This window comes from Sciurus carolinensis, chromosome 6, assembly GCF_902686445.1.
Source record: "Sciurus carolinensis chromosome 6, mSciCar1.2, whole genome shotgun sequence".
Lineage (NCBI taxonomy): Eukaryota > Metazoa > Chordata > Mammalia > Rodentia > Sciuridae > Sciurus > Sciurus carolinensis.
Window position 1 is genome coordinate 96994313 of NC_062218.1, and position 27671 is coordinate 97021983.

Genomic DNA, 27671 nt, shown 5'->3' on the forward strand with positions numbered 1-27671 from the left:
TTAAATACAGTGAGTAAAAGTCTTTAGAGCACTTGCTTGGGTTGGAGAGGGCAAAAGGGGAAACCCTTAAAGACCATTTTGGTCACTTCAGTATGATGTGAAAGATGATTATAGTTTAGAAGAGGGTGGTGGCAGTGCAGACGTAAGTGAATGGATAACTCTGTAGGGATTGGACCCATACGATGATATTTACTGAGGTAGGAAAGATGAGGAACAGGTTTTGGGGGATGATTGAGAAATTCACATTAGCTCTATTAAGTTTAAGATGGTTGGGGCCTGGATTGCAGCTCAATGGCAGAGCATTCGCCTAGCATGTAAGAGAATGTGGGTTCAGTCCCCAGCACCACAAAACAACTATTGGTAAGTTTGAAATTGCTTCTAAGATGTCAATCATGCAGTTGGATTTATTTGGACTTTGCATACTTTTGGCATGTTTTCTTAACTTTGTCTATTCTACACTTTGGAAATGAGAGTATCACACCCATTGCATGCATGGGAAAACTGAGGTAAAGAAAGGTGAAAAGGTCTTGCTCAGTCACACAGCTAGTTTATGCTTTCCCAGCTCCATGTTCATTATCCAGTGCATAATATCAATGAACCCATTACCTACCTACCTCTCAATAGGGTGAGAATACTGACTTCTATGGGCAAGCTCTCTCTTCCCCTAAAACAATCTCTTTAGGTTCCATTTTTTAATTTCCAGCATGTTGTCACTCATTATATAACATTGTACCCCAGCTCTGCCTGTTATTCGTTGTGCTTAGTAGTAAGGTCTTCTTAAATAGTTATTCTGTTTACTGACCAGGAGTCTACTGTGTCCCAAGCTTTTCTCTACTTCATTCCATTTGCCCCACTTTCCACTTTCTATATTAGGTTGTCTTACTTTACCTTCTCTTTGTTATGTTTATACTGTGGCTTTGAAGACTTTCCAAGCTTTCTAGATCAACTCTTGGTTTCATCTGGTCACATCTCATTCAAATATTTGAGCACAGACTGTGTGTTACATTCTGTTTTCCTGAGGATCCCAGAGAGCATCAGATAGGTAACAGTGCCTACCCTAAGGGAACTTACTGTCTAATTGGGTCACTACTGTCTAGTAGTTGTCAACCTTTGAATTCTTGAAATGTGTTTCTTACAATATTACTGACCCAGGCAGTTTAACTGTAGCCCCAAAAGCTCATTTGCCTAGTTGCTGCAAATTCACCATCTCTGCAATTTAAAATTGGTTATCAGTACATTAAAGGCAAAGGCTCTGACAGTTTTCTAGCAGAAGAGATTTGGAAGGCATGGAACAGGAAGCTAGTCCCTTCAGGTTTTTTGTTTTGTTTTGTTTTAGTTGTAGATGGACACAATACCTTTATCTTATTTATTTTTATGGGGTGCTGAGAATCGAACCCAGGGCCTCATGCATGTGAGACAAGCACTCCACTGCTGAGTCCCAGCCCCAGCCCAAAATGAAGGCTTTTTAAATGAAACTATGATCGATCATTCAGGGTTGAGAAGGAACTTTTTGTGATAATGGGTGATGCTGATTTTTCAAACTGCAATAGAGGGAGAAGAATTTTTTTTTTTTTTTTTTTTTTTTTTTTTTTTTTTTGTGGTGCTGGGGATTGAACCCAGGGCCTTGTGCTTGCAATGCAAGCACTCTACCAACTGAGCTATATCCCCAGCCCAGAAGAATATATAACCTCTGATTCTCTGTATAATGAAGGAACTGTTAATGATCAAATCTTGTTCAAGAGCTTTTATAGAGCTTACTATAGATTACTCTCTAGAACCTAGCTGGGTGTGTTGCAGCACTTCTGTAATCCCAGCTACTAAGGATACCGAGATAGGAGGACTGCAAGTTCAAGGCCAGCCTGGGTCACTTAGTGAGACCCAGTCTTAAAATAAAAAGGGCTGGGGATGTAGCACAGTGGTAGAGTGACCCTGGGTTCAATCCCTAATACTCCCTACGCCCCAACTCTTTAGAACCTCTCCTTTCTTCCCAGAGGTCTTTGCACAGGCTGTAAGTTCCAGCTCTCCTAAGTGCCCAAACTCAACATAAATTCAGGTCAGAAGAGGCTCATTATGAATAGCAAATGACACTAGAAAATTCCAAGGATTCAGGAGCTGTCACAGGAACTTAGAACTTCACAGTATACCACAGGTAGGGTATATAAAAACTCAATATTTTAAATGCAATTCTGAAAGACTCTGAATTCCTAGCAGTTATTAACACATCAGTCACTTATGTAGGATGAAAGATCCCACATACCCATTCTACAGACTCCCTCTTTCCACCAGGAGAAACAAATCTCCAGGAAGTGTACTTTGCTCCATCTTAGTATCATAACTGTTTTATGCCACAGATATGATAGTTTCTGAGTCGGTGAAGCTAGTTTGAGCTAGGAAGATTTTGTATCCCAACTCTAAACAAATTACTCAACTAAGGATGCTCCTGAACCTCATTCTGTATACTTCTTCATTCGGCTGTCCTAATATCCTTTGTAATGAATGGCTAAATTGAAGTAAAGTTTCTGTGAATTCTCTGATCCACCATCATAGCAAATTACCCAACCCAAGGAGTAAGGGTTAAAGGATCCTTGATTTTATAGCCAGTTGGTCAAAAGCAGGTCACAATCTGGGACTTGTGATTGGCATCAGAAGTGGGGGTAGTAAGACAGAGCCCTTAATTTGTGGGATCTGATGCAAATTCCAGCTAGATATCAAAAGTTAAATTGAATCATAGGATACCCAGCTGGTGTGCAGAAAATTGGAGAAATGCTTGGTGTGGAAAAAACCCACCATTTGACCATGACCACAAAAGCATTGTGTTGAGAGTGTAGAGAAGTAGTTTGTATTTCTTCATTTATATAAATTAATTAAATGAATGACATTTTCCTAGGTGTCTTAATATTTCCTAGGTGTCTTAATAAGTACATGTCTGTCTTCTCTGCCCCTGATCAGAGAGTTCTATATTAAGGGCTGGGGTATACTCAGTGGTAGAGCACTTGTCTAGCATGCACAAGACCCTGCGTTTGATCCCCAGACCTGCAAAAAAAGGAAACATAGAAAAAATAAAAGTTTCTATATGTAGGGAAAAAAATAGTTTTAAAAGTTTTGGATTAGGTTATCTCTAAGGCACTTACAACTTCATGAAGTAGATAGAAAATTATTAAAAGAGCATCTAGTTGGCCCTCAAGTTCCTTGCTGCATAGTTTTCTTTATAGAGGAGCAAGCATCTTTATATGTGAATTAGTAGTCTTTTTAAATTAAGTAGCTATTGGTCATTAAATGCTTTACTCTGTAATATCTTCCTCTAAGAAAGTTAAGACCCGGGGCTGGGGTTGTGGCTCAGTGGTAGAGCACTTGTCCAGCATGTGTGAGGCACTGGGTTCAATTCTCAGTACCACGTATAAAGAAAGAAAAATAAAGGTCCATTGACAACTTAAAAATTTTTTTAAAAAAAAGAAAGTAAGGCCAGCAGGGTGTGGTGGCACACACTTGTAATCCTAGCAGTTTGGGAGGCTGAGCAGGAAGATCCTAATGTTGACTGTATCCTGGGCAATTTTTGAGACCATATCTCAAAAAACAAAACAACAAAAGGCAATGAATTGAAATGAAAAAGTAAGTCAGAATTTGAGTTCACAAGGACCTCCAAGAAACTTCATTTCCTTAACTTGGATTAATATTAAAAGCCCTTGGTGGTAGTGCTTGCTTAGCATATGCAAGACCCTGGGTTTGGGCCTCAGCACTGCAAAAACACCAAAAGAACAAAACAAAAAAAAGCACCAAAAAAGGAAAAAAAAAAAAAAGCAAAGAAAAAGTCAGTTAATTTCCCTAGAAAAATTAATAATTAGTGCCTTATTGACTGCCTGAGGTTCATCCAGGTGGACTCCAACCCATAGCCCATCACCACAGATGCCAGTCTCTCTCCTGGGTCAGAGATTCCAAGAGCTTCAGTTTAAGAGTATGTGATTTAGGTACAACATTTCCCCACCTTCTGATGAAGTGTTGCTGGTAATTATTAAAGGCTGGTCTGTGTTTAACTGCAATTTTCTGTTCATTGATTTGTTTCCTTAACTTCTATAGCATGAATGGGTTTGTTTATAGCTTATTAGGTTTAACCCTGTGAAATTGCTGATACTAAACTGTTTACTTGACCTATTTCAATGTCTGTTTTAGTCTCTTTTTTTTTGGGTAGTAGGGATTGAACTCAGTGGTGCTTGACCACTGAGCTACATCCCCAGTCCTATTTTTTGACAGGTCTCGCTAAGTTGCTGAGGCTGACCTCCAATTTGGCAGTCCTCCTGCCTCAGCCTCCCAAGTAGGTGTCATTACAGGTTTGTGCCACCAAACCCGGTGCTGTTTTTTTGGTACCCAGCATTGAATCCACAGGCACTTTCCCACTGAGCCACTTTCCCAGCCCTTTTTGAGACTGTCTCGCTAAGTTGTGGAGAGGCTGGCTGAATTTTCTCCTGCCTCAGCCTCCTGAGCTGCTGGGAATACCGGCCTGCACCACTGCGCCAGGCTTTTATTTTTCTGCTAAAATTACCTCCTGCATGCTGTTCAGAGCGATAGGTCATCCTATTTCTCCTGTATGTTTCTAGGACTTTTACTCATTTTGATAGTCTTCTGATGTTAGAAGCCAGAGGAAGGAAGAGACAAAGCCCTTACGATGCAGCTTTGTGACTGGAGAATGTAATGGAGTTGGGAATGGTATATGAAATGGTGAAGGGTCTTTCCATAAAATGATGTTATTTCTAAATTTTGGGTTGAGCCGAGCATGGTGTCACATGCCACCGTTTCCAAATTTCCAGCTATATGGGAGGCTGAGGCAGGAGGACTGCAAGTTTGAGGACAGCCTGGGCAATTTAATGAAGCTGTATCAAAGTAAACAGAAAGGGCTGGGGATTGTAGCTCAGTAGTAGAGCACCCCTGGGTCCATTCCCTAACTCATTAAAAGATACAATTTGGATTGCTGGCTCACACCTGGACTTCTGTACCATCTGTAAGAACTTATTTTTAAATTCTCCTGCTGACATACTGTAGGATCTCTACTATAAATACTATAAAAATTGGGCTGGGGTTGTGGCTCAGTGGTAGAGTGCTTGAGTAGCATGTGTGAAGCACTAGGTTCAACTCTCAGCACCACATATAAATAAAAGTCCATTAACTAAAAAATAAAATTTTAGCCACCCCTACAGATTATCTAAGTGGAACACACCAACATTCTGAGAATTGGTATATGGATAACAACACATCTATGCAGGAGTCTAATATGTGTACTACAAGGAAATAATCAGGTGAATCCAAACCATTGACATTTGTAAAAACTAATGTCTGATGTCAGTGTCACAAAGGGACACGAGGCAAAGGAACGAGTTTTTCTGTGGTACTTGGCTTGAACCAAGGGCCTCACTAGGCAAGCACTCTACCAAGCTACATTCTTTTTAGTTTGAGACAGGATTTTAAGTTGCCTAGGCAGGACTCAAATTTGGGATCCTTGGGTCTCAGCCTCCTGAGTAGGTTTTTGCCACTGCACTCAGCTAAATGACAAATGAATCACAATTGGCCAATCTATGTAAAAGGCATGTGTTCTTTATACTTTTTTTTGGGGGGTGGTGGTAAATGGTACCATTGAGCTACATCCCCAGCCTTTTAAATTTTAAGACAGGGACTCACTAAGTTGCTAAGGCTGGTTTCGAACTTGCAATCCTCCTGCCTCAGCCTCCTGAACCACTGGGACTATAGGTGTGCACCACCGTGCCCAGGCATCACAATCTTTTCCCAAGAATAGGTTTGAAATTTAAAAGAAAAAATCTGCTGAGGCAAGTAAAAATTTTTCAAGATCATGTAAGGGAAGTGCGCATGGCTCCACCCTCATGGACTAATGCTAATTTTAAGAGAATGAAGCTGCAAGTTCAATCTTTTCCTCTCTTGCCTACTGCCCTTCTGTTTGTGATTACACAATGCTTTTTTCTGTTTGGTGATACTGAGGAAAGAACCTAGGGATACTGAGGAAAGAACCTAGATAGGAAAGCACTATATTCCTGAGCTACACCCAGGACACTTTTTAATAATTTAGAACAGGGTTTCACTAAATTGTCCAGGCTGGCCTCAACCTCTCTAGTAGCCAGGATTATAGGCATGCACCATCACACTTGGTGTCAGCAAGAAGGCTATTCTTGGATTTCTCAGCCTGTAGAATTGAGCCAATATATTCATAATTACCCAGTGGCCAAGTATTGTTATAACAGCACAAAATGGACTGAGATAGGATTGACATTTATTCTGGTCATTCCCATTCTGCGTGCTATTCAGGGAAACCTCAGGCCACACATTTGGTTTTAATCAGTTTCTCCTTGACTCCTTGTTTTATCTTGTTGGGCACAGTGACACATGCTTGTAGTTCCAGCTAGAGGCTGGTGTAGGATTACCAAGGCTCATAATTTTGACAACACCCTGGGCAATGTGGGAGACCCCCATTTCATATGAATGCAAATTCATCTTTTATCTTGGCCTGGAGATGCAGGGTATGTCTAGCATATATGAATGCATAAATTTGATCCCCAGCCCATATCAATAGTTTGGTATAAGCTCCCCCCATTGTAAGCTGACAAACAATGATGTAATTTCTATAAAATGTAAATGTCAAACCACCCAGAATTTTAGACAGTAGGGGTGATTTGAAATATTTGTGTTTATGTGGTAGGAATTGTCCTAGGTGTAGAGATTGTCAATGAACAGTTTCTGGGGTTATGGAGCTTACACTTTAGTGGGAAAAGGACAGATTTGAGTAGTAATGATAAGAGGAGGGTAGGAATAGGCAATGATAAGACTTGAAGGGGCTATTTTCCTGTTTAAAAAAAAAAAAGTGATGGGTGAGCCAAATGGAAATTTTGAGAATTGTTCCCAAAACCTCATTAAGATTGAAAGGGGAAAAAGAGTAATCATGTGAAGCCTATAGCAGGGGAGTGCCATCTCATTGCTGTGGGAAAACACCAAGGTAGCAATGGTTTAAGTAGATAGACTGGTCAAAACTTGGAATGATCCAAGTGGTAATTTATAATAAAAATAGTAGAGATGGTGATTCTCTATATACTTTGCTAAAATTTGTTGACTGTAGGTTTTGGTTTGAGCAATTTTAAGAAACAAATACTTGGAACTGCCAAGACCAAATTAAGGAAGGAATGAATAATAGAAAAATTACAAGTTACCCTTGGGATCTAGTCAAATACTTATAACCACAAAAGGGAGACTTTAAAGTAAAACAGTTTGCCCTTTCCAACATGTGTGAAACATCAAAGGGCCCTAATAGGATTTAAAAGGTAGAGGAAAACTGGACTTCTCTACTTGATTTAGCTGATGCATTCATCTTGGAGAAACCATTAGTATTAGTATTCTCCAGTTTGCATATAGCAGACAGGATTTCTGGATATCTGTAATTATGAGCTAATTTATTGTAAACCTCAGTCTACATAATGTCCTAGTGGTTTTGTATCTCTGGGGGAACTCTAATGAAACTTTTGTGTTTTATACTATTACAGCTTTATAAAGGTAGGTAAATGAAATGTGTTACTCCTACCCATAGGGCACCTTAAGACAGGAGCTGTGGGTATCTACCCAAACACCCTTTTCAGTAGAACCCAGATTCTGCTCAGGGGATGCTTCAATCCCAAGGATGAACCTTAATTAATACATGCTAGTAATTATCTATCAAGGTACTTTGGAAATCTTGGAGATAGTATAGCTACCATTCTGATATGGATACAATAGAGGCCAACCAGAAATGCTAAATGTCTTCCAACATACCACAAAACATCTTTTGTGACAGAATCACTATATATTCCTATCAGGTGTTTATGTGGCTGAAAACCTGAGTAGCATCTATTCAAATGAATCCCAATAATTTTTCATTGTGTGTAAATAAGCATTGAATTTTCTAGGAATGTAATTAATGTATACATTATACTTCCTCCACACTAAAGCATTACACTACTTTCTCGTATTAACCTTAAAAAACAGAACTTCTGCCAGGCATGGTGTTACATGCCTGTGTTCCCAGGAAGCCAAGACTCTAAGCAACTCATTGACACCCTATTTTGAAATAAAAACATAAAAACATAGCTCAGTGGTAAAGCATCCCTGGGCTCAACCCACAACCGCCCCCCCAAACCCTACATTTCTAAATACCATTACATAAAATTATAAAGGAAATATGCCACATGGTATAAGTTCTCTCTAGTATCCATGAAATTCAAAGGGAAATATGCTTAAAGATATGGGAAATAATTCTACTTAATGAGACACAAGAACAATGTACTCTTATGGTTTTAAGTCATTGGCATGTGATATTTTAAACTACATCAATATTTGGGACAAGCCAATACACTGAGGATGGTAAAGCAAAACAAAGAATCTGGGTTCCTGTTAATTTTTGAATCACTGAAAAATATACCTTAGGACCTTGTACTTGTACTAGGTATCAATTTTTTTTAATGTAAGCCAGGCTTTGTTGTATATTTTGCTAAAGTAGAGGGCAACCTGAATATAAGTCCTGGTTGTTGTGCCAGATATCTAAAACTTATACCAGTGTTAGAAAAATCCTATTTCCTTCCTTGGGAAATATGGGAAGTATGATCTGTCATAGTTCTGAAGCTAAATTGCAGGTCCTCGCACCTTAAAAACAAGAAATCGAGATGTTTTTCATATTTATTTTTTTAAAAATCCAGAATGGATCAAAAAGAACAATCATTAAGAATGTAGGTGCCAGACGGGCCAGAGGCCAGCTAGAAAAGTATGCCTTAGGAACATCAGGGATTTAAGAACTACCTTATTTAAAAAGCTACCTAACATAAATAGCTTAGTTTTCCATTGACCCAGCTTCCTCTGTCCCACTTACTACAAACACGGTACAGCTAGCTGTCTTGCATTGCAAGGCCTCAGCTGAAGGACCCCATGTTTTATAGCAGTGCTCTTGACCAGACCAACTAGGATCTTCATCCCCATTATGGTCTCATTGCAGGTCATGGTGCATCTCCTTCATCGTGTATGATATAGTTTCACCCCTTGAAAATATTGCCACTTCAGCACGAACCAACAGGAAGTCTTTATAATGATTAGTAAATCAACTACCCCCAACCCTTTCACATGCAGCTGAAAATTAACAGGCTAGGGAGAGAACATTGTGAACTTTGTACTGTGTAGAATTATCGCCCATTAAATGTTCATCAGCTAATGGTCACTAAATTTACATATTAAGGAAATTATATATTGAATACTGCAAAAACACAGTAAAGACTGAAGGTTGCCCATTTCTGCTCAGGAAGTTCCTTCACTCCTAAGCTTCATATAGAATGTGTTTTTTTTGGCTCCAAGTACTATTACTGTTTCTCCTCCTTTTGATCTTCCTTTTGTTCCCCAGTGCCAGAACTTCCAGAGCCTTCTCTCTCAGATGCCATCTGTTAAGAAAACATTTGATACCCACTCAGAATATTAAGCTAACAGTTTGTGCCCTGTTTAACACCAAAACAAAGGAGTCACATACACCTCTCATCCTGTGCACTCCCCTTTCCCATCCCCTAACACTACTGCTTGCCCGTGATTCCTCTGACATTCTCATCAATCCCAAAGTAGAATCAAGAGGGCAGGAGTTATTTCTAAATACCATTTTTCAATTCCATAAATGACAATGGAAGGAGACAGCAATTAGAATCAAAACACCCTTCAGCCCTTGTACCTTTTTGTATGCCATTTCAAAAAGCTTCAGTGATGCCTGCTGAAGGGAGGATGCTGCCTGCCTAATGTTTTCTCCTGTTTCGCTGTCTTTTCGAGCCAGGAGCTCCCTCATTTTGGAAATCTCTTCTTTTAGTTTGTTGCACTTAAAAAAAGACAAAAATTTTCATTTTCCCAGGTCTTCTGTTCCATTATGGTAGCAGTAATATTCAGAACATTTGAAAAACTGAATCCCAATAATCATGATACACAGAAAAACAAACTTCACTCAGTGGCGACAATGCCCAACTTCTTCAGTTGTCTGAAAACAGCTTACCTCATCAGCAGGCAATTGGTCCTTGAATTCTTCCATCTTGGTTTCTGTGTCATGAATGATTCCTTCAGCCATGTTAACTGCTTCAACTCGTTCCTTAGAGAAATTAGAAGTTTAACATAAATGCTTTTCTAATCAAAGCTTTAGAGAGATTTGAGCTGGACTCTTCATGAAAATTTTGATAGGGGAAGACTAAGAAAAACATTTCAAGCAGGGTGTGGTCATGCACACCTGTAATCACAGCTACTCAGGTGCATAAGGTAAGAATATTATGTGACCCCAGGAGTTTGGGACCATCATGGGCAACATAAAAAGATCCTATCTGAAAGCAAAAGACATCTAAGTAGTAAGAAAAGGGGAAGATGGTGGTAAAAGAGGTTAGAAGTTCAGCCACATGTTCACCTTTCATTCCTCAGCTTTACTAGGATTAAGAACTAAGATGATGGGCTGGGGTTGTAGCTCAGGGTGGAATGCTTGCCTAGCATGTATTGGGTTTGATCCTCAGCACCGCATAAAAATAGAATAAAATAAAATAAAGGTATTGTGTTCCATCTATGACTAAAAATATGAAAAAAACAACAAAAAAATACAGCAGCCAAGAGGAAAAACAAAAGTACCTTCTTTCGTCGGTCTTCTTCAGCATACTTCTCTGCATTTTTAACCATATTTTCAATATCATCTTTACTCAATCCACCAGAAGATTGAATTACAACTGTGTGTGGGGGGGAAAAACCAAAAACTATCTAATTAGCTCTTTGGTAAAATTACATACCTCTTCTTCTACCCAAGGTCAACTGATCAACTTTCCTACTTAAAATTCACCAGAGGGTTAACTGCTTACCTGTTTGCCCCCCATTCCCTGAAAAACATTACATTTGTAAAAGCAAAAAAGGTAACTCAAAAGTGACAAAGAGGACTCATTCTCCCCTCAGGACAGAGGAGAAAAGATGCATATGTTACAAAAGGGTGTAATTCCCAACAGAGATCCCTCTCCTCACTCTTATCATTTGATAAGGACTTACTCTGCTGCTCACGTCCAGTGCCCTTATCTTTTGCAGAAACATGTACAATCCCATTGGCATCAATGTCAAATGTAACTTCAATCTGAGGGACTCCACGAGGGGCTGGGGGAATTCCAATCTAAAGTAAGAAATATCCAGAGTTAAGATCCTTTAACAGAGAGGTCCAGTGCTACTATTTTCAAAACTATATGATCATTAGGTAAACAAATTACTTGCTTCCTGGAAGAAAGCAATGCACAAAAAGAGGAGTTTATAAAAGTGAGGGTGTGGCTTTCATTGCTGCCCGTGATCAACAGGGCTTTATATATGTGAAGTTTCGTTATAGCTACAGTGAATAACCATAATGGCTTATTTATCTGAGGACATGGTCAACAAGGGAAACCTCTCCACTATAGTTCATATCACCAAGAACCAACAAACAATGCTGATCAGAAGCCAATAACAAATGACTCTTAAATGATTAGAAGACATAAGGAATTCCTCTGAGTTAGCATTGTTTTGGAACATTTTATAAAGTACTTAATGAAATTTCTAAGGCTCTGATAAACACCAAAGCCATGGGTTGCAGAATTCATCCACACAACTTCTTTGAAGATAATACAGTACATCTGTGTATGTCAGCAGTTACTATCTAACTTTAGAGTGAAGCAACCGTAGAACACAATATTCAGATTTTTCAATACCTACCAAAGTAAACTGTCCAAGAAGTTTGTTGTCTCCAGCCATCTCTCTCTCACCTTGACACACTTTAATTTCCACTTGAGTCTGTCCATCAGCAGCAGTAGAAAACACCTGGGAGCCAAGGTATCAAAGGCTGGGCAATCTGATTAAACCACTCTCCTTATACAGAAAATAAATTCACACACCAATACTGGAAGGATCCCAATGTACACTATCCTCAGAACAAAGGCCTTTGACTTTTTAGGGAATAGGAGTAGGATTAGTATAGCAAAATGGCATAAATAGTGATTGTTCAAATTAAGCAAATGCACTGTACAAAGATACAGCATTAGCAAAGGCAGCATCAAGATGAGGAGCTAAAATGTTGAAGCATGCTAATCTGGGGAAATCAGATGTATTATGTGCTCAGTCATAGGACGTCATCACATACTTTCCTTCAGAATGATGTGTTGACAAAAACATCATTGCACAAATCCAGCAATAGCCAGTTTTTCACAAATACAGAGATAAAGTGAGAAAATAATTGTTAATTTAAGACCAGGCCATACTCAAATAGTCTGGCCTGGTATTTCAGTTGCCCATCATCCTCCTCGGCATTATTTACCCAAAAGACAAACACAGTCTCCTATCCCCAGCCAGGTTATTCTCTCTCTCTTTTTAAATATTTCTATTATTTGTTGATGAACCTTTATTTTTTTTATGTGATGCTGAGGATCGAACCCAGTGCCTCACACATGCTAGGCAAGTGCTCTGCCACTGAGCTACAACCCTAGCCCAGATTATTCTTTTTCTGCCCTCGAGAATATTACAGGTAATTCCATACCAAATGAGGAGACTTTTATTTTTTTATTTTTTTTTTAAGATGAGACTATCATTGTCTTCCCTATAGTCATCAGTACTGTTGTAAGAATTTTCCAGGAACAAGTAAGGATAAAAGATTCTAAGCACCCATCCAATTAATCTATACTGCAAAACAGTTTTTGTTTTTTAGAAAAAGTTCACAAAAAGTGGCTGCAATCACATCACTCACAAAACTTAATACTTGTGATGAAGCAGAGAAAAGGGCAGCTCTTACCTGGCTCTTCTTGGTTGGAATAGTGGTGTTCCTATTAATAAGTTTGGTAAAGACACCTCCCAGAGTCTCAATGCCCAGAGATAAAGGAGTAACATCCAAGAGCAACACATCTGTGACATCACCAGCCAATACACCTCCCTGAATGGCAGCTCCAATGGCCACAGCTTCATCAGGATTAACAGCTTTACTCGGGGCTCGGCCAAAAAGATCTTGCACAGTTTGCTGAACCTGAGCATGGAGAAGGAAAATATCACCCAATATTCAGTGCATGAGTGAGACAGAAAACTTAAGATGGAGAACTTAATTGGAGAACACAATATTCTCCAATTATATTAAAACAAATTTAATTTGGTAGGAACTGAAAATCTGAATATGTTCTCCAGTTAAGCCAATCAGATCTAAAGACAGGTTATTTGGACGCAAGAATGTTACTAAAATTATTTCAAAGTTGAATTCTTGTGTTTTTTTTGTGGTGCTGGGGATTAAACCCAGGGCCTTGTGCATGCAAGGCAAGCACTCTACCCACGAGCTACATCCCCTACATCCCCAGTTCCTTGAATTCTTGTTAATGAGTTCTTTAATCAGAGTCATCTCACTCATTGCCCTTTTACATTTGGGAAGAACTTGCTTTAGTTTTATTACTTGGTCTCTTGAACATTAATGAAATCATTTTAAACTAATGTTTTTATTAAGGCAAGAGGACTTAAAATTTTGTTATCTAAGTCCTACCATCAACTGAAGACCAAATAATGGAAGCAGTAGTAATAATACTGTTGCTAACATGGGGCATATTCTTCCTTTCTGTTTATGAGGACTAACAAAGAGTACAACTAGAAGAGGATCTTGGATAATTTGTTAAAATCTGGGACTCCTCCTGACCCAGAACTCCCCCACCATTAATTCTCTGCTCTTTTCCTGAACTCAAATACTACAACAGAAAAACTAAGAAAATACCAAGATCACCAATTCAGAATCCAGAATAATTCTACTTTAGACTATCGAGGAAGAATGCACCTTTAATAGGTCTGTGCTCAGTCATTATTTTTCCACACATCTATGCTTTCAGATTGATGTGTTGATGAATAAAATGTATCACTGCACAAATCTTTGTAGAAAAGATGCAAAAAACTCTATGCACTAAGCTGTAAAACTATATATTGGCAGGTGTGGTGGTGCATGCCTGTAATTCCAGCCATCTGGGAGGCTGAGGTAGGAGGATTGCTAGTTCAAAGCCAGCCTCAGAACTCAGTGACACCCTGTCTCTAATATTTAAAAAAGGGCTGGGATGTGGTTCAGTAGTTAAGTTCCCCTGGGTTCAATCCCTGGAAAAAAAAACAAAAACAAAAACAAAAGACATATCCGAAAGACCCCCTAGGGACTGGTTAAGGTTAGGGTTCATACCTTGGGCATTCTAGTCATACCACCAACAAGAATCACTTCTCCTATATCACTCTTGCTGACTTCTGCATCCTGCATAGCTTTTTGACATGGAGCAATGGTCCTCTTGATTAAATCAGTGACGATCCCCTCAAATTGAGCCCGGGTCAGCTTCATATTCAAATGTTTGGGTCCAGAAGCATCCATTGTAAGATATGGTAAATTGATGTCAGTCTGCAAAGAATGTTTAATTTGCATGTTATAAGGTTTAATGTTTTCTCGTACGTAGAGGCTAGAGTAAAATAAAGGAGAGGAGGAGGGAATGATAGGAAAAAGAGAGAGATCAGTAATGTAGGAGGAGATCAAGAGGCAGAATGGAAGGATGGGTAAGGAGAGGCGATGCAGAATGAATTCTCAGAAGGTAGCTGGGCACAGTGTGTTGGGAGGCCAAAGCAGGAGGATTGCAAATTCAAAGTTGGTCTCAGCAATTTAGCAAGACCCTGTTTCAAATTTTTAAAAACGGGCTGGGGTGTTGCTCAGTGGTCAAGTGCCCCTGGTTCAATCCCTGCATCCCCCAAATCACATTATGTGCATACATAAATACATGACAGTGAACCTCACTTTTATGTGTAGGTAGAAAGAACCAATCAAATATAAATAGATGAGCAAAAGGAAGTCTATTAGAGGAAGGAGAATGCGAGAGAGGATGGGGCGAAAAAAAAATGGGGGATCATGAACTGAAATTGAATTCCATACATGTATGAGTTTGTTGCGATGAACCCAACTATGTGTAAGTATAAAGCTCCAATAAAAAAAAAAAATGCATGTTAGTGGGGAGATCAATTGTAATTAAGTCTAATACTCTAAGAGAACACAAAACTTGCAATACCACAGAAAGGGTCAAACTCACTTTAAATGATTAGTAAAGGCAATGACTCTTAAGGTGCAACTTCTCTCTGGACACAAATACTACAAAAGTCTTCTTAATGTGGGTCTATACATGTTAACATGAATGGAGTAGACAAGGAAATCCCTGTTCAGAAGAACTGTTCTGCCACTTAATGTTTAAAATCACACTACTTTGTCCCCCCCCCCCTTTTGTAGTATTAGACAGTGAACCTAGGGCACTGAACATTACATTGCCCACAAACCTTTTTTACATTTTCAGACAGGGTCTCACCAGGTTGCCCAGGCTGGTCTCAAAATTGCAATCCTGCTGGCCTCAGTCTCCCACATAACTATGATTACAGATATGTATAGATATGTGCCACTGTGCCCCATTCACAATTTTTTTAAACTAAGTTTTAAAAATATTCCTTTGTACATGAATATCTGAAGTTTGCTCTCAAATAACCTAAGCTTTGTACATTCCAGAAAGTGTATGTTAATACAGCTACAGAAATGCTCTAATTAGATTAACAGGATTGACTTATATTGCCATTACATCCATGCAGAGCAGTGAGTAGTTCCACTGTGTAACGTTCAGTATTTAATAAATCCCAAATCAGGCATGAGATCTTAATAATGTGTTACTAAGAATATTTAGGTTGACAAAATGCAAAAAATTTCCTGTGAAGTATTCCAGAATGAATCCTCAAGAATAAAATTCCCTATGGCCAGGCATAGTGGCACATACCTGTAATCCTAGAGACTCAGAAGGCTAAGGCAGGAGGATTCTAAGTTCAAGACCAACCTCAACAACTTAGTGAGGCCTTAAGCAACCTAGCTAGACCCCATCTTAAAAGGGGCTGGAGATGTAGCTCAGTGGTAGAGCGCTTGCCTTAGCATGTGTGAGGCACTGGGTTTGATCCTCAGCACCACATAAAAATAAATATATAAACATATTTTAAAAATAAGAAGGGGTTGGGGTGTATGTACTCCATCCAATAAAGGCCAGCAGGATATATAACTGAAAGGATCGAGTCCTTATGAGAAAGTGCCCTAGACGTTTAAATAATGAGAATTACACCATCTATAGAAAAAGTGATGTTGAATATTGCTTTAAAGAATACTGTTGATCTTTTTTTTTTTTTTTACAAAATGTTAATAAGTCACTGGGATTATAGGCATGCACTATCATGCCTAGCAATAATAGACTTTTATTACTGAAACCAATGCTACCTGATAGCACTTTGTGATAATGGAAATGTTCTTTAATTAATTCAAGTATACACATGTGGCTACTGTACTACTGTATTAAATTTACATTAATCTACACACGTACAAGGATTCTCAATACATTTTGCTGTAAGAGCTAATTGTTAGAAAATAATTCAAATGACTACCAATGGGCTAGTCACATTAAAACCAGTCTCTTCCAACACTCTGCCGTTCAAAGTGTCCTGGGAAGAATTAGAGGGCAGTATTACATATTTTAACCCTACCTCATATTTAATCATCATATTGTGAAGTTCTGCCATACTACCTGAAGCAGAGATGAAACGACATTTTCAACATTAAGGATGACTGTGCACAACTTTGTTACTCCTTACAGCCACTTAAAAATCCAGATTTGGGTCAGGAGTGGTGGTGCACGCCTGTAATCCCAGTAGCTCCGGAGACTGAGGCAGGAGAACCACGAGTTCAAGGCCAGCCTCAGCAACTTAGCAAAGGCCCTAAGGAACTTGTGAGACCCTGTCTCTAAATAAAATACAAAAAGTGCTGGGGATGTGGCTCAGGGGTTAAGCACCCCTGGATTCACTCCCCAGTACAAAAAAAAAAAAAAAAAAGAAACCACACCAAAAACCAAAACAATAAGAACAACAACAAAAAAAACAGATTTGGGGGGCTACCTTGGTGGTAAAGCACATGCGTAGCATGCACAAGGCTTTGGGTTCAATCTCCAGTGAAGTGAGAATTCAGGTTGGAGTACAGGTTAATGAGCAACAATCATTTTATCAACAGGATGATCAACTAACTAGTCACTGCTCTGCTTTTCCTGCAGTCAATCAAGAACCCAGAAATAGATCACAGGACTTTGATCTTGGTGGGTGTGCAACCCAGATCTAACAGGATAGTAAAGTCAAAGTAAAGTTTCACCTCCCAAAACTAAAGCCAAATGAGCAAACAACTTAAACAGATGCTGAGCAAATTTGATACTCAGAGGGAAATTCATAGATGTATATGCCTCAGACTTGGAACCAGGTTTCTTTCATAGCACATTTTCTAGACTGATGATCCAAATTATTAAATGAGAAGCAATTAGATTCACATAAGAGTTACAAGGACATGTATTCAATTAAGTAAAAACAGCAATTTTTCCAGGCTACTGATTCTAATTCCGCGTACTGCTAGGTTAGCTTTTTAAATCAATGCATTCGACTGGGAAATCACTCAATGGTAGAATACTTGCCCTAGGTTCCACCCCAGCACAAAAAAAACACAAAACAAACAAACAAACAAACAAACAAAAAACCCCAAAACAAACTGCAAAATATCAATTTTGGGAAGGGGAGAGGAAATCAAATTGGGGCTTTGTACATGCTAGGCAAGTGCTCTACCACTGAGCTACATCCCCAGCCCTAAAATAATTTAAAGGTAAATAAATGTATGTGCTGTTATTGTACATACAATCTCTTATTTTGGTGGCTAAAAAATTTTAGCTCATCCATAAAAAAACAGATGATTGCACTGCTACTTTGTCCATGAAGGTTTTACCAATCAGAGAGACTACACCATTATTGGGAAAATTAGAATATGCTCTTCAAATAAATGTAGTCTAATAAACACCACTGGATTTTCCCATGAATCACCTGCACAGATGAGGAGAGTTCACACTTAGCCTTCTCAGCAGCTTCTCGTACCCTCTGAAGTGCCATGTTGTCTTTGGTCAAATCAACCCCTGTCTATAAATTAAAAACACAATTTTCCCATTAGTGAGGTGATGAATGCTATTTAAGTTGCAGTAACAATGTAGAATAACACAAAATGCCACCATCTTTATAAGCAAACATAAATTACTTTTCATTAACCTTAAAAATTTTTAGGGAAAAATAACCTATTCTCAAAAGGGTATCTGCCTAAAGTCAGGAGACTGCAATGAATGATGTTCAGCTCTTTCCGGCTCCAGAATTCTAGTTCAAAGGAGTTCCCTAAATTCCTTTCCAAGAACTCTATACTGAATGACCTTATTCCAGTTCTAAAGTTACAATAACCAGAATAGTTCAATTTGCCCGTGAAAGTGAAATGCAATTATTTCAGTGCTATATTAAGGACAAAAAGTTGTATAAAAAGCCAAGAGCAAATTCTCAACTTCCAAATGTTCACACATTAATCACAATGGTAACCAACCTCTCTCTTGAACTCCTTCACAATGTGTCGTAACAAGGCCTGGTCGAAGTCTTCACCACCTAAGAAAGTGTCCCCATTGGTGGATTTCACCTCAAACACACCCTTCTGTATTTCCAGGATAGAAATATCAAAAGTTCCACCACCTAAATCATACACAGCAATGCTAGAAAGAAAAAGAAAGCCTTAAAGAACAGAACTTATCACAAGGGACTGCTTTAAATGAAGTTAATCTTAGCTATTTTCCTAAGGTGTAATTATGGTAAATGCCTAAGTGACATTTAAGCACACATTAACATAAGGCCCTGATAAATAACATGGAAAGTATACAGGGGTGAAATGAACTCCATTTTTTTTTTTTTGGTACAGGGAATTTAACTTGGGGGCATTCAAACACTGAGCCACATCCCCAGTCCTTTTTTGTACTTTATTAGAGACAGTGTCTCATTGAGTTGCTTAGTGCCTCACTTTGGCTGAGGTTGATTTTGAACTATTGATCCTCCTGCCTCAGTCTCCCGAGCCCCTGGAATTACAGACATTCGCCACCGTGCCCGGCTGAAATGAACTCAATTTTTAACAATAAGACTGACAGCATTCAACCCTGGTTTTGAAGAAATACTTGTCAACATGATACCAACAGAAAGAAAAATTATCAAGGCCCCAACGTAAATAGTAGGATGGTCTTAAAATGAGAAAAAAAACATAAGACTTGAAGGTAAAGGAAGCCCGTTTTTACACTAAATACAAAGCTCAATCAATAAGAAAAAAAAGATGATTCAGAATGAGTCTCATGGCTACATAACCTTAGTTTCACGCATCCAGGCTGGACCTTACAACACAAACTTACATTTTGTCTTCAGATTTGTCTAAACCATAGGCCAGAGCAGCAGCTGTGGGTTCATTAATCACTCGAAGCACATTCAGTCCAGATATCTGGCCAGCATCCTTAGTAGCCTAGAGAAAACAAAGATAAAAGCATTTTCCCCCCCAACTTGTGTCCCAGGCAACATTTTTGTAAATAAGAAAGCTAACTGATCTCACCTGCCTCTGTGAGTCATTGAAATAAGCAGGGACTGTGATTACAGCATTTTTTGCTGTGTGACCCAAGTAATTTTCTGGAAAAGAATCAAAAAAATAAATTCAATCATAGTATTATACCACAAAAAACAGTTAAGAGAATTATTGTAGTCTCACAACTTGTGTTGTTCTTTTATAGCCAAAGACAACAGAGAACACTGGTTAGTAACTTAACATGGAGACTGACCTTGTAGGAAATACTCCAAAATTAAAGATATTGGCTAAAAACTCAATAATCTCACCTTTAGTATGTTAGTGAAGGTTCACCAAATCACAGTGACCTTTAGACTTAAAACAACCACTAGTACTTTCAATATAGAACACTAACCTCTACAACACAAAAGCAGCAAGCCCACATACTATTAGAAAATCTTGAAATTAGAAGATTCGTAAAGTGAATAATCCTTTCCTAGGTTTTATGTACAAAAGGCATGATTCATCTGTAGGAGTGGGTAGTATTTCAGATAAATCATCAAGATATTCAAACTTTTCTAGATGTGAACACTCACCTGCAGTTTCTTTCATCTTCATCAACACAAACGCTCCAATCTGACTTGGAGAGTACAGTTTTCCATAAGCCTCAACCCAAGCATCACCATTGGAGGCACGGACAATTTTGAAGGGAACGTTTTTACTGAAAGTCACAGAAATTATGTGAGAAAACCGTCTAGTGCAACCTACCATTAACAAAGTTATCACAAGCCATGCATATCCACTCTTCACCCCAGAAGAGACCCATGGCCAACAAAGGATAATTTCATTTAATGAAAATCTTTAGATAAGAATCAGTAATAAAAATATGTACACAAATGCTTAAAGTAACATTATGAGAGCCAAAAAGTGGAAATAACACAAATGTCCATTAACTGACAAATGGTTAAACAAAATTGTATATATCCATATAGAATATTATTTGGTCACTAAAAGAAATGAAGACTGATACAAGTCACAAGGTAAGGATGAACCTTCCTTACTGGAAGAAATCAGTCACAGAAACCCAATAATTCCTATGGAAATGACACTCCATGAGTTCATCAATCCAGTTTAAAAGATTATAGGGAAACGGTACCTGTGTGTCTAAAATTTTTAACCTGAAATGAAAGCAAACCCAAGTGTGCCCCCACTGCTGCCCCATGTCTATATATATGTGATAAACACATAATGGAACCTATGCCATTAACTTTCTATGTATTCAACACTGATTCACATAGTTCAGGAATATCACACAAACCTTCATATATAAGATCAAAACATAGCAAAGACCAAATCTGAGAAGGCAAAAATGAAGTTTTTGTTTTAAGAAAGGATATACCCCTTCTTCAGGGGTATAGATTCTCTTCCCATTGCTCAACAACATGTAAAACCACTAAAGAAAGGTGCTTGAGGATCTTGCTCAAAGTGCTAGGAGTCTTCTGTGTGGCCCTTGCAAATAATTGTGCTTTTTGCTATTACTCACATGTCTTTCTGTACTTCAGGGTCATCATAGCGCCGGCCAATGAGACGCTTAGTGGCATAGAATGTATTGTTTGGGTTAGTGACAGCCTGTCGCTTAGCTGGCATCCCAACAAGTCTTTCACCATCGGCTGTAAAGGCAACAACGGAAGGGGTGGTTCTGGCACCTTCAGCATTTTCCAGCACCTAAAATCCCCGAAATAAGAAAGAAAAAGATCCTAGTCACCACCAGCATCTTTTTTTTTTTTTTTTTAAAGTTGCAGATGGACACAATACCTTTATTTTTTAAAATTTATTTTTATGTGGTGCTGATGATTGGACCCCGTGCCTCACGAGTGCTAGGGAAGCACTCTATCACTGAGCCCACCACCAGTATTTTAACAGCAACTGTTTAAAGCAAAAAACAAGTCACAAAACAAAGGCTTAAGTATAGTATTAACTGGCATGCTTTACTACTGTGAATTCTAACTCAGTTAATACTTTCTATTTAAAGCAGCAATATTTAACACAGTTTGGTATCTTTAGTCCTTTATCCTGAAACAACGCACAACTAATATCAAAAAGTGGGACAAAAACTATTCATCAGGTTTTTCAAACTCAGTGCTGAAAAAGAACCTCTCCTTCCACATGGAAGGGATTACCGGTATCAAACAAATGGAGAAATACACCTCTAGATGGTCTGTTTTAAACAAGGAAGGACATGAAGGAAAAAGCGGAAAAGCCCATGTTGGAAGAGGCAAGATTCTAGAATCTCAGGTGCCCTAAATCTTGGTAAGAACCCAGAGGGAATAAAAATGTTACATGCAAAGAGCAGGCTTCAGAGTAACAGCCTCTATGCAGTAAGATCTTGCATGTGCAACTCCATTTGCTTCCAGCCTGCAACCTCTAACTTTGGTTCAAACAGATTTACAAAACTGCTGCACTATTATACTGCAAGCCATTCCACCTCCTTATAAATTAGTCTGGCCTCTATCCCAGGTGAATGTATTTCAATCCCAACCTAGGAAGCCAGTCTCATTCAATTATCAGCATCTCAAAAAGTCTCACCTCACAAATCTTAAGAAACCAAAAGCAGCCTTTAAAATGCACATCAAGTTTCAGAATTCCTATCTAAGCCCAAAAGTACATAATTCTGGAGTGAACACTAACTACAGAGCTTCTAATCATGCTTACCTTTGCTTGTTTACCCTCCATAACTGCCACACAGGAGTTGGTAGTACCCAAATCAATACCAACAACTGCACCCTTGATTGCTTCTGATCTGTAAGACATTTAAAACAATGCCAGTTATTACCTTATTAGCAGTCTCCAAAATAATAGAAGGAAACACAAATATATGATATGGAAGTGAATGGCAGCACACTATATAATCTATAAACAAGTAGGTTTAAGTGGTGGCTTTTCACCAGGATGGGTAATTAAAAAAAGAATAGTTAATCATAAATGTAGAGACCACTAATATGTACCCTCTGTCAAAGGAAATGAAGTTATACTTACGCATAATCCCTCCTTGAAACAAACCTAAAAGCCTCATGGCTAAGGCCATTCCAGCCATCCTAAAAAAGAAAAAAGTTGCACCAGTCATCCACTACATAAGAAAACTTGGGCTTCTAATTATTCTAAGGAAAACAAAGTTTCACCCCGCTGAATAACTATCCTGTATAAAAGCACAAAATGAAAAAGTGCTTAGTACTTAAAGACATTATGCACTAAAAGGGCAACCTAATATTGTGGTTTCCAAATAAGCAAACAAAATTATCCCAAATTAAATTATAATAGGGTTTTTGAACCTTGGCTTTATTGATCTTGAGCCGAATTTTCTTTTCTTTTTTTCTTTTTGGTGGGGGGAACTGTTCTGTGCATTACAGGATGCTTAGGGACTATCCCTGGCATCTGCACGTGAAGAAGCCAATAAGTATCCCTCAGTTGGTTGACAACCCACATCTCCAGGGTCGACAGACCTCCCCTAGGGATAAAGTGCCCCTGGTTGAAAGCCACTGCATGAGGAGACACTACCATTCAACTTTCCTTTAAGAGTTTACACATTAGTCTGAATATCTGTACACTTAAGTGCAGACTTGTACACTTAAGTGTACAAATATCTGTACACTTAAGTGCAGACTTAAGTCAAAGATTTGTGCTAACCTCGTCAGTTATTAATGCTGTGGAGACCTTAAAAAAAAAAAAGGTGGGGGAGTTAGGTAGCAGCATTCCATCAGGATAAAAGATGTTTTATAACTTTGTTAAAACCTAATCTCAGGCTACTTCCAAGCCTTCCATTAAACCCACACCTGAGTGGATAGCTTCGAGTCCCATTCTCCAAATTTGGACACTTTTCATTTTAAATAAAGAGCAACCACATCCTTTTCCCCGTCATTTTCTTAAGTACAAACGAGTAAAATGTCACACATGATTTTGAGGTGTTCCTAAACCCGAAAACTGGAGCTGGAATTTGATTTTGGACTTCTTTAGGCGTTTCTCTTCCTTTATCACACCAACAGGATCCTACACACACTATTTTGCACAAAGCAAAACCTCTCCTTCGACTCGTTGGAAAATGAAACCCATACTAGTGGCTCCCTCCCAACAGGCTGCATCCCTCGCCCCAGAGGCGAAACCTATCCAGGCAGACAAACGGACTGTTAAGACCACTACCTCGTAATTCACGGGATAAGAGACTACATCACGAGTAGTGTGACTCAGCAGGACCACAAGGTCAGAGAAAGAGGACCCTGAACAAGGCCTTAAACCGGCAGCGCTAACTACTGAAAAACCGTTACTTTCTTTCCCTCTTGATTTCCAAGTGAGGAGTCTGACCCTGAAGGGCGCGGCCTGCCCGACTGAGGCCTGAGGCCGTGAGCCACCTCGGGAAGGCCCGGCAGTTTCTTACCTGATGACGGGCGGCCGTGGGGCCCCGGGAAGCGGCGGCGCCCACGAGACGAGCTGCTGCGGCTCTGCTGGCGCTTATCATGGCGGATAAACCTAGGGAGTAATGAGAAGCAAAGAAGCGCCCCGGTGGCAGGGAGCTGCGCTGCGCGGCGCGGCGCGGTGGTGGCAGCGATTCTGGAAACCTCCAACCACGTGGGGTGGTGGGCGGAGATTGGGCACTGAGGCCCAGAAAGCCACTCTCCCACGGAGGCGTCGCCCGCGCCGCCTGACCAGAAACTACCCGACTGCCGCTCCCGGAAAGAGGGCGTGCTCATAACGTGCTCCGAAGCATGACTGTTGAAAAAACTTTGCCCTCTAGTACCGGCCACAGCTGTTGAGAGAATAGTGAGACGCGAAGGGATGGAGAGGGATATTCAGGCAGCGCTTCAGACAGCCCCGGTCCTCAGCTTCAGGAAAGACTCAAGGTCACACGGGATAAATCGCGAACCGATTACAGTCTTCTTGCGTCAGTTGCGCGGAGGGAGGAGCTTTTTGCACCTACGCAGGTAGCCTTCGGCTAAGGGTCGAGAACGCATGTGCGCAGAGACTGGCGGAAAACGGAGCGGGAGATTAACTGTGTTTATTGGACGCACCCGCGCGCGTGCGCGTTTGTCCCGAGTATCGCTGAGGGCGAGCCCTTGCGCGCGCACTGTGCGCGGGAACGTTTTTCCCCCTCCCGCCCCTCTAAGTAGGGCACCATCTTGTTCTGGAGCTTTGTTTTGTTTTTTGGTACTGAGGATGGAACCCAGGGCGCATAACCATTCAGCCACATTCCTGGCCTTTTTTTGTACGTGTTTTGTTTTGAGACAGGGTCGCGCTAAGTTGCTTAGGGCCTTGCCAAGTTGCTGAGGCTGGATTTGAACTCCCTATCGTCCTACCTCAGCCTCCTGAGCCACTGGGAGTACAGGCATGCGCCGCAGATTGTTCATAATTTAAAATACACCTGGGTATGGAGACCGTAGACAAAATTTTTGCTGTATTTTACCACAGGAGTCTGGGGTTTCCAGCCTCTAATGCCAGCGTTTCGTTCAGAGTTTTGGGTTGCCTTAAAACTAATTACCGTGAAACGATCAAGAGAAAAACTACTTGTGCTCAGATTCTTCTCACTGTGCTGTCCGAAGGCCTCCTTTGACCCTTTTCAAACCTTGTGCTGGTTGTAAAATGTCAGGTTGTTTTTGTTTTTTTTTTGTGTGTGTGTGACAAGTTTCACACACAAAAAAGATTTTTTACAAAAGGAATTTGATTCCACAAACCGTCAGGCCCTTTTCTAGGTGGTGGGAATACAATAAAAGCAAAACATGAGCTCGCTGATGAGAGGACAGTGAGATTAAACTTGATTTTGTTGTCTTTGAAGTCCTCTTTCAAAAGAGAAAAATGCCTAAGTTCCCCCCTACTTTAAGGTAAATAAGTACTGTATTATTAAGTGAACATCACTGTGATGAATTGTGAAGGAAACGTGGAAAAACTGGGAAGGAAACAAGATAAATGAATAGTTCACATTCTGAGGGAAAGGAAATGAAGTAAAATAGAAAAGTCAAACATAACTTTGGTCATAGATTATGCAGGTTCTAAGATTTTTTTTAAAAACCTCCCACGCCCTATTTTCTAAATATTAACTATTACTATCCTCACAAGTGTACTTAAAAACTCTCTTTTTAAAAATTCCTTCAGAGGTAGGCTTTCTTCAGACTATCAAAGCTATAGGCTCATAAACTATTTGTAGAGATTTACATTCTAAAACAGTATAACAACGAAAGGGAACATAGGAATGAAATAATACTAAGCATTGAAGCAAAATAGAAACATTACATCTTTATGCTGTATATGACAGGGAGGGAGAGACTGTGTTCTCAGTTCCTTCTGCTGTCAAAGAGTTCTAAAAATTTGCTTTTCTTTTTATTCCATACACTTAAAAGCCACAAAGTATTAATCAAAAGGGTCCTGGAATCAAATTATGTTTTCTAAAGGGTATCTGAGACCGCAATTGTGTGGGTATGACTTTCGTGGTTTCTCCAGGCGTCTTGCAAATATTCTCCATAACCACAAGGGGGATGTTGTAGTGCTATGAACCTGAGAATGAGGGCTTTTAATATTTGCCAGTATGAAAGACAGGCTTCTGCACTGCTTTGCAAATTACCATGGCCTACAGTCTGAAGACTGGAAGAAATGAATCTGAACCTAAGAAAACATAAGTGTTCAAATGAATAGAATCAACAGATCCACAGCCAAGTAGTGTACAGCACAGAACTGTATTGAGATTGGCATCTCACTGTCACATTGGGAAGCGGAAGGAGCTGGTGCATAAATTGCTTGAGTGTAAATGTTTACTAAACAGAACAAGTGGTTGTTCACAATATACTTTTTTTTTTTTTTTTTGGTTCCAGGGTTTGAACCCAGGGACACTTATCTACATCCCCATCCCCAGCCTGTTTCTTTTAATTTTTAATTTTGAGACAGGGTCTCACTAAGTTGCTCAGGGCCTTGCCAATTTGCTGATACTGGCCTTGAACTTGGAATCCTGCCTCAGCCTCCCCAGTCACTGGGATTACAGGCATGCACCACTGCACCCAGCATATTGTACTTTTAATAATATTCTGGGACAACACCCAGCCATTAATAGGAATTGTCACTAGAATAGTAATTAATAGTAGTTGTTGAGTGTTTACTTAAAGTGCCACAAACTGCTCTAGATTCATGTACATTTTATAGTGGTATGTTAACAACATGACCTAAGTAAATATTGATATTCTCATTTTGGAGATGTAGAATCTGAAGCTTAAGAGTGATTAAATATGTTACCTGGAATGTAACATATTTACAGGAATTGAATGGTAAAGCCAGAATTTGAGTCAGTCAGTCTGACTCCAGAATCTACACAACAACCACTAGGTTCTGCTGCCTCATAACCAAACAGGATCTGATCCTTCACTTCCACATTCATGTTTACAGAATATGAGTTTTATAATACTGGCTTAATCCATTATTAACAGCAGTTACTCTGACAGTGGAATAAAAAATTAGAAATACTTTAAATTTCTTTAAATGTAGTTTAGGTTCCAAGACAACCATAAAGAAAATTTGGAGCTAACCAGTTGGGGTAGCTCATGCCTGTGTGAACAATAAAGTAAAAAGATCTGGGCATGTAGCTCAGAGGCCAGCCCCTGGGTTCAATCCCCAGGAACATCGCCCCCCCTACACAAAAGAAAAGAAGAAAGAAAATTCCAGGTTAGGGATGTAGTTCAATGGTGGAATGTCTGCCTAGCCAGTGGGACGCCCTGGTTTGAACCCCAGTATTGTACAAGCAACAATAAAAAAAGGTTGGAAGAAAATTTAGTCTGTAATATAACTCATAGGATCAAATTTGTATTTCTAAAGCAAAGTCTCTAAACTGATGTCTCGAGACATTTTATTCAGTCTCCTCAAAGATGATTGTCATGCTGTGGTAACTTACATCTTCAGAAAATAAGAATGAGGCATGCTGCAAGGATTTGTCACTTGTTCTTGGATTTTTCATACACTGCAGCAGATTTTAGGAAATCGTTCCCACCTTTCTTCTTTGGCATCACTGTGAGAATGTCTTATGCAATGTTGCTCCTCTCAAGCCTGGTTTAGCAGAGCTTATCCCAGTGAAGCGTAGGAAGTATTATGTTGGGTGATGTCTCTGTCCCCAGGGGTGATGACAATTAGTAGGTTTCATTCTCTGCTGAATGCCTAGTAACCACCAACCCACCTGCTTTCT

The 27671-nt window shown here is 39.5% G+C and overlaps 1 protein-coding gene and 2 non-coding genes across 3 annotated transcripts; all 3 read right to left on the reverse strand.

The window, feature by feature from the left end:
* Nucleotides 1–8684: 8684 nt before the first annotated feature.
* Hspa9 (heat shock protein family A (Hsp70) member 9) lies at nucleotides 8685–24090 on the reverse strand. Its single transcript, XM_047555597.1, has 17 exons — nucleotides 23895–24090; nucleotides 22502–22560; nucleotides 22178–22265; nucleotides 21009–21190; nucleotides 20062–20186; nucleotides 19517–19590; nucleotides 19323–19429; nucleotides 18479–18641; nucleotides 17941–18033; nucleotides 14213–14422; nucleotides 12812–13039; nucleotides 11743–11847; nucleotides 11056–11173; nucleotides 10651–10745; nucleotides 10037–10129; nucleotides 9725–9865; nucleotides 8685–9446 (listed from the first exon to the last, which is right to left on the reverse strand). Exons 1-17 carry the CDS (start codon nucleotides 23973–23975, stop codon nucleotides 9369–9371), a joined length of 2040 nt encoding a protein of 679 aa, XP_047411553.1. The 5' UTR covers nucleotides 23976–24090; the 3' UTR covers nucleotides 8685–9368.
* Nucleotides 12137–12206, reverse strand: LOC124987737 (small nucleolar RNA SNORD63). The gene has a single exon (XR_007109253.1). It is a non-coding gene; the product is annotated as a small nucleolar RNA SNORD63 (small nucleolar RNA).
* LOC124987736 (small nucleolar RNA SNORD63) lies at nucleotides 13838–13912 on the reverse strand. The gene has a single exon (XR_007109252.1). It is a non-coding gene; the product is annotated as a small nucleolar RNA SNORD63 (small nucleolar RNA).
* Nucleotides 24091–27671: the final 3581 nt, after the last annotated feature.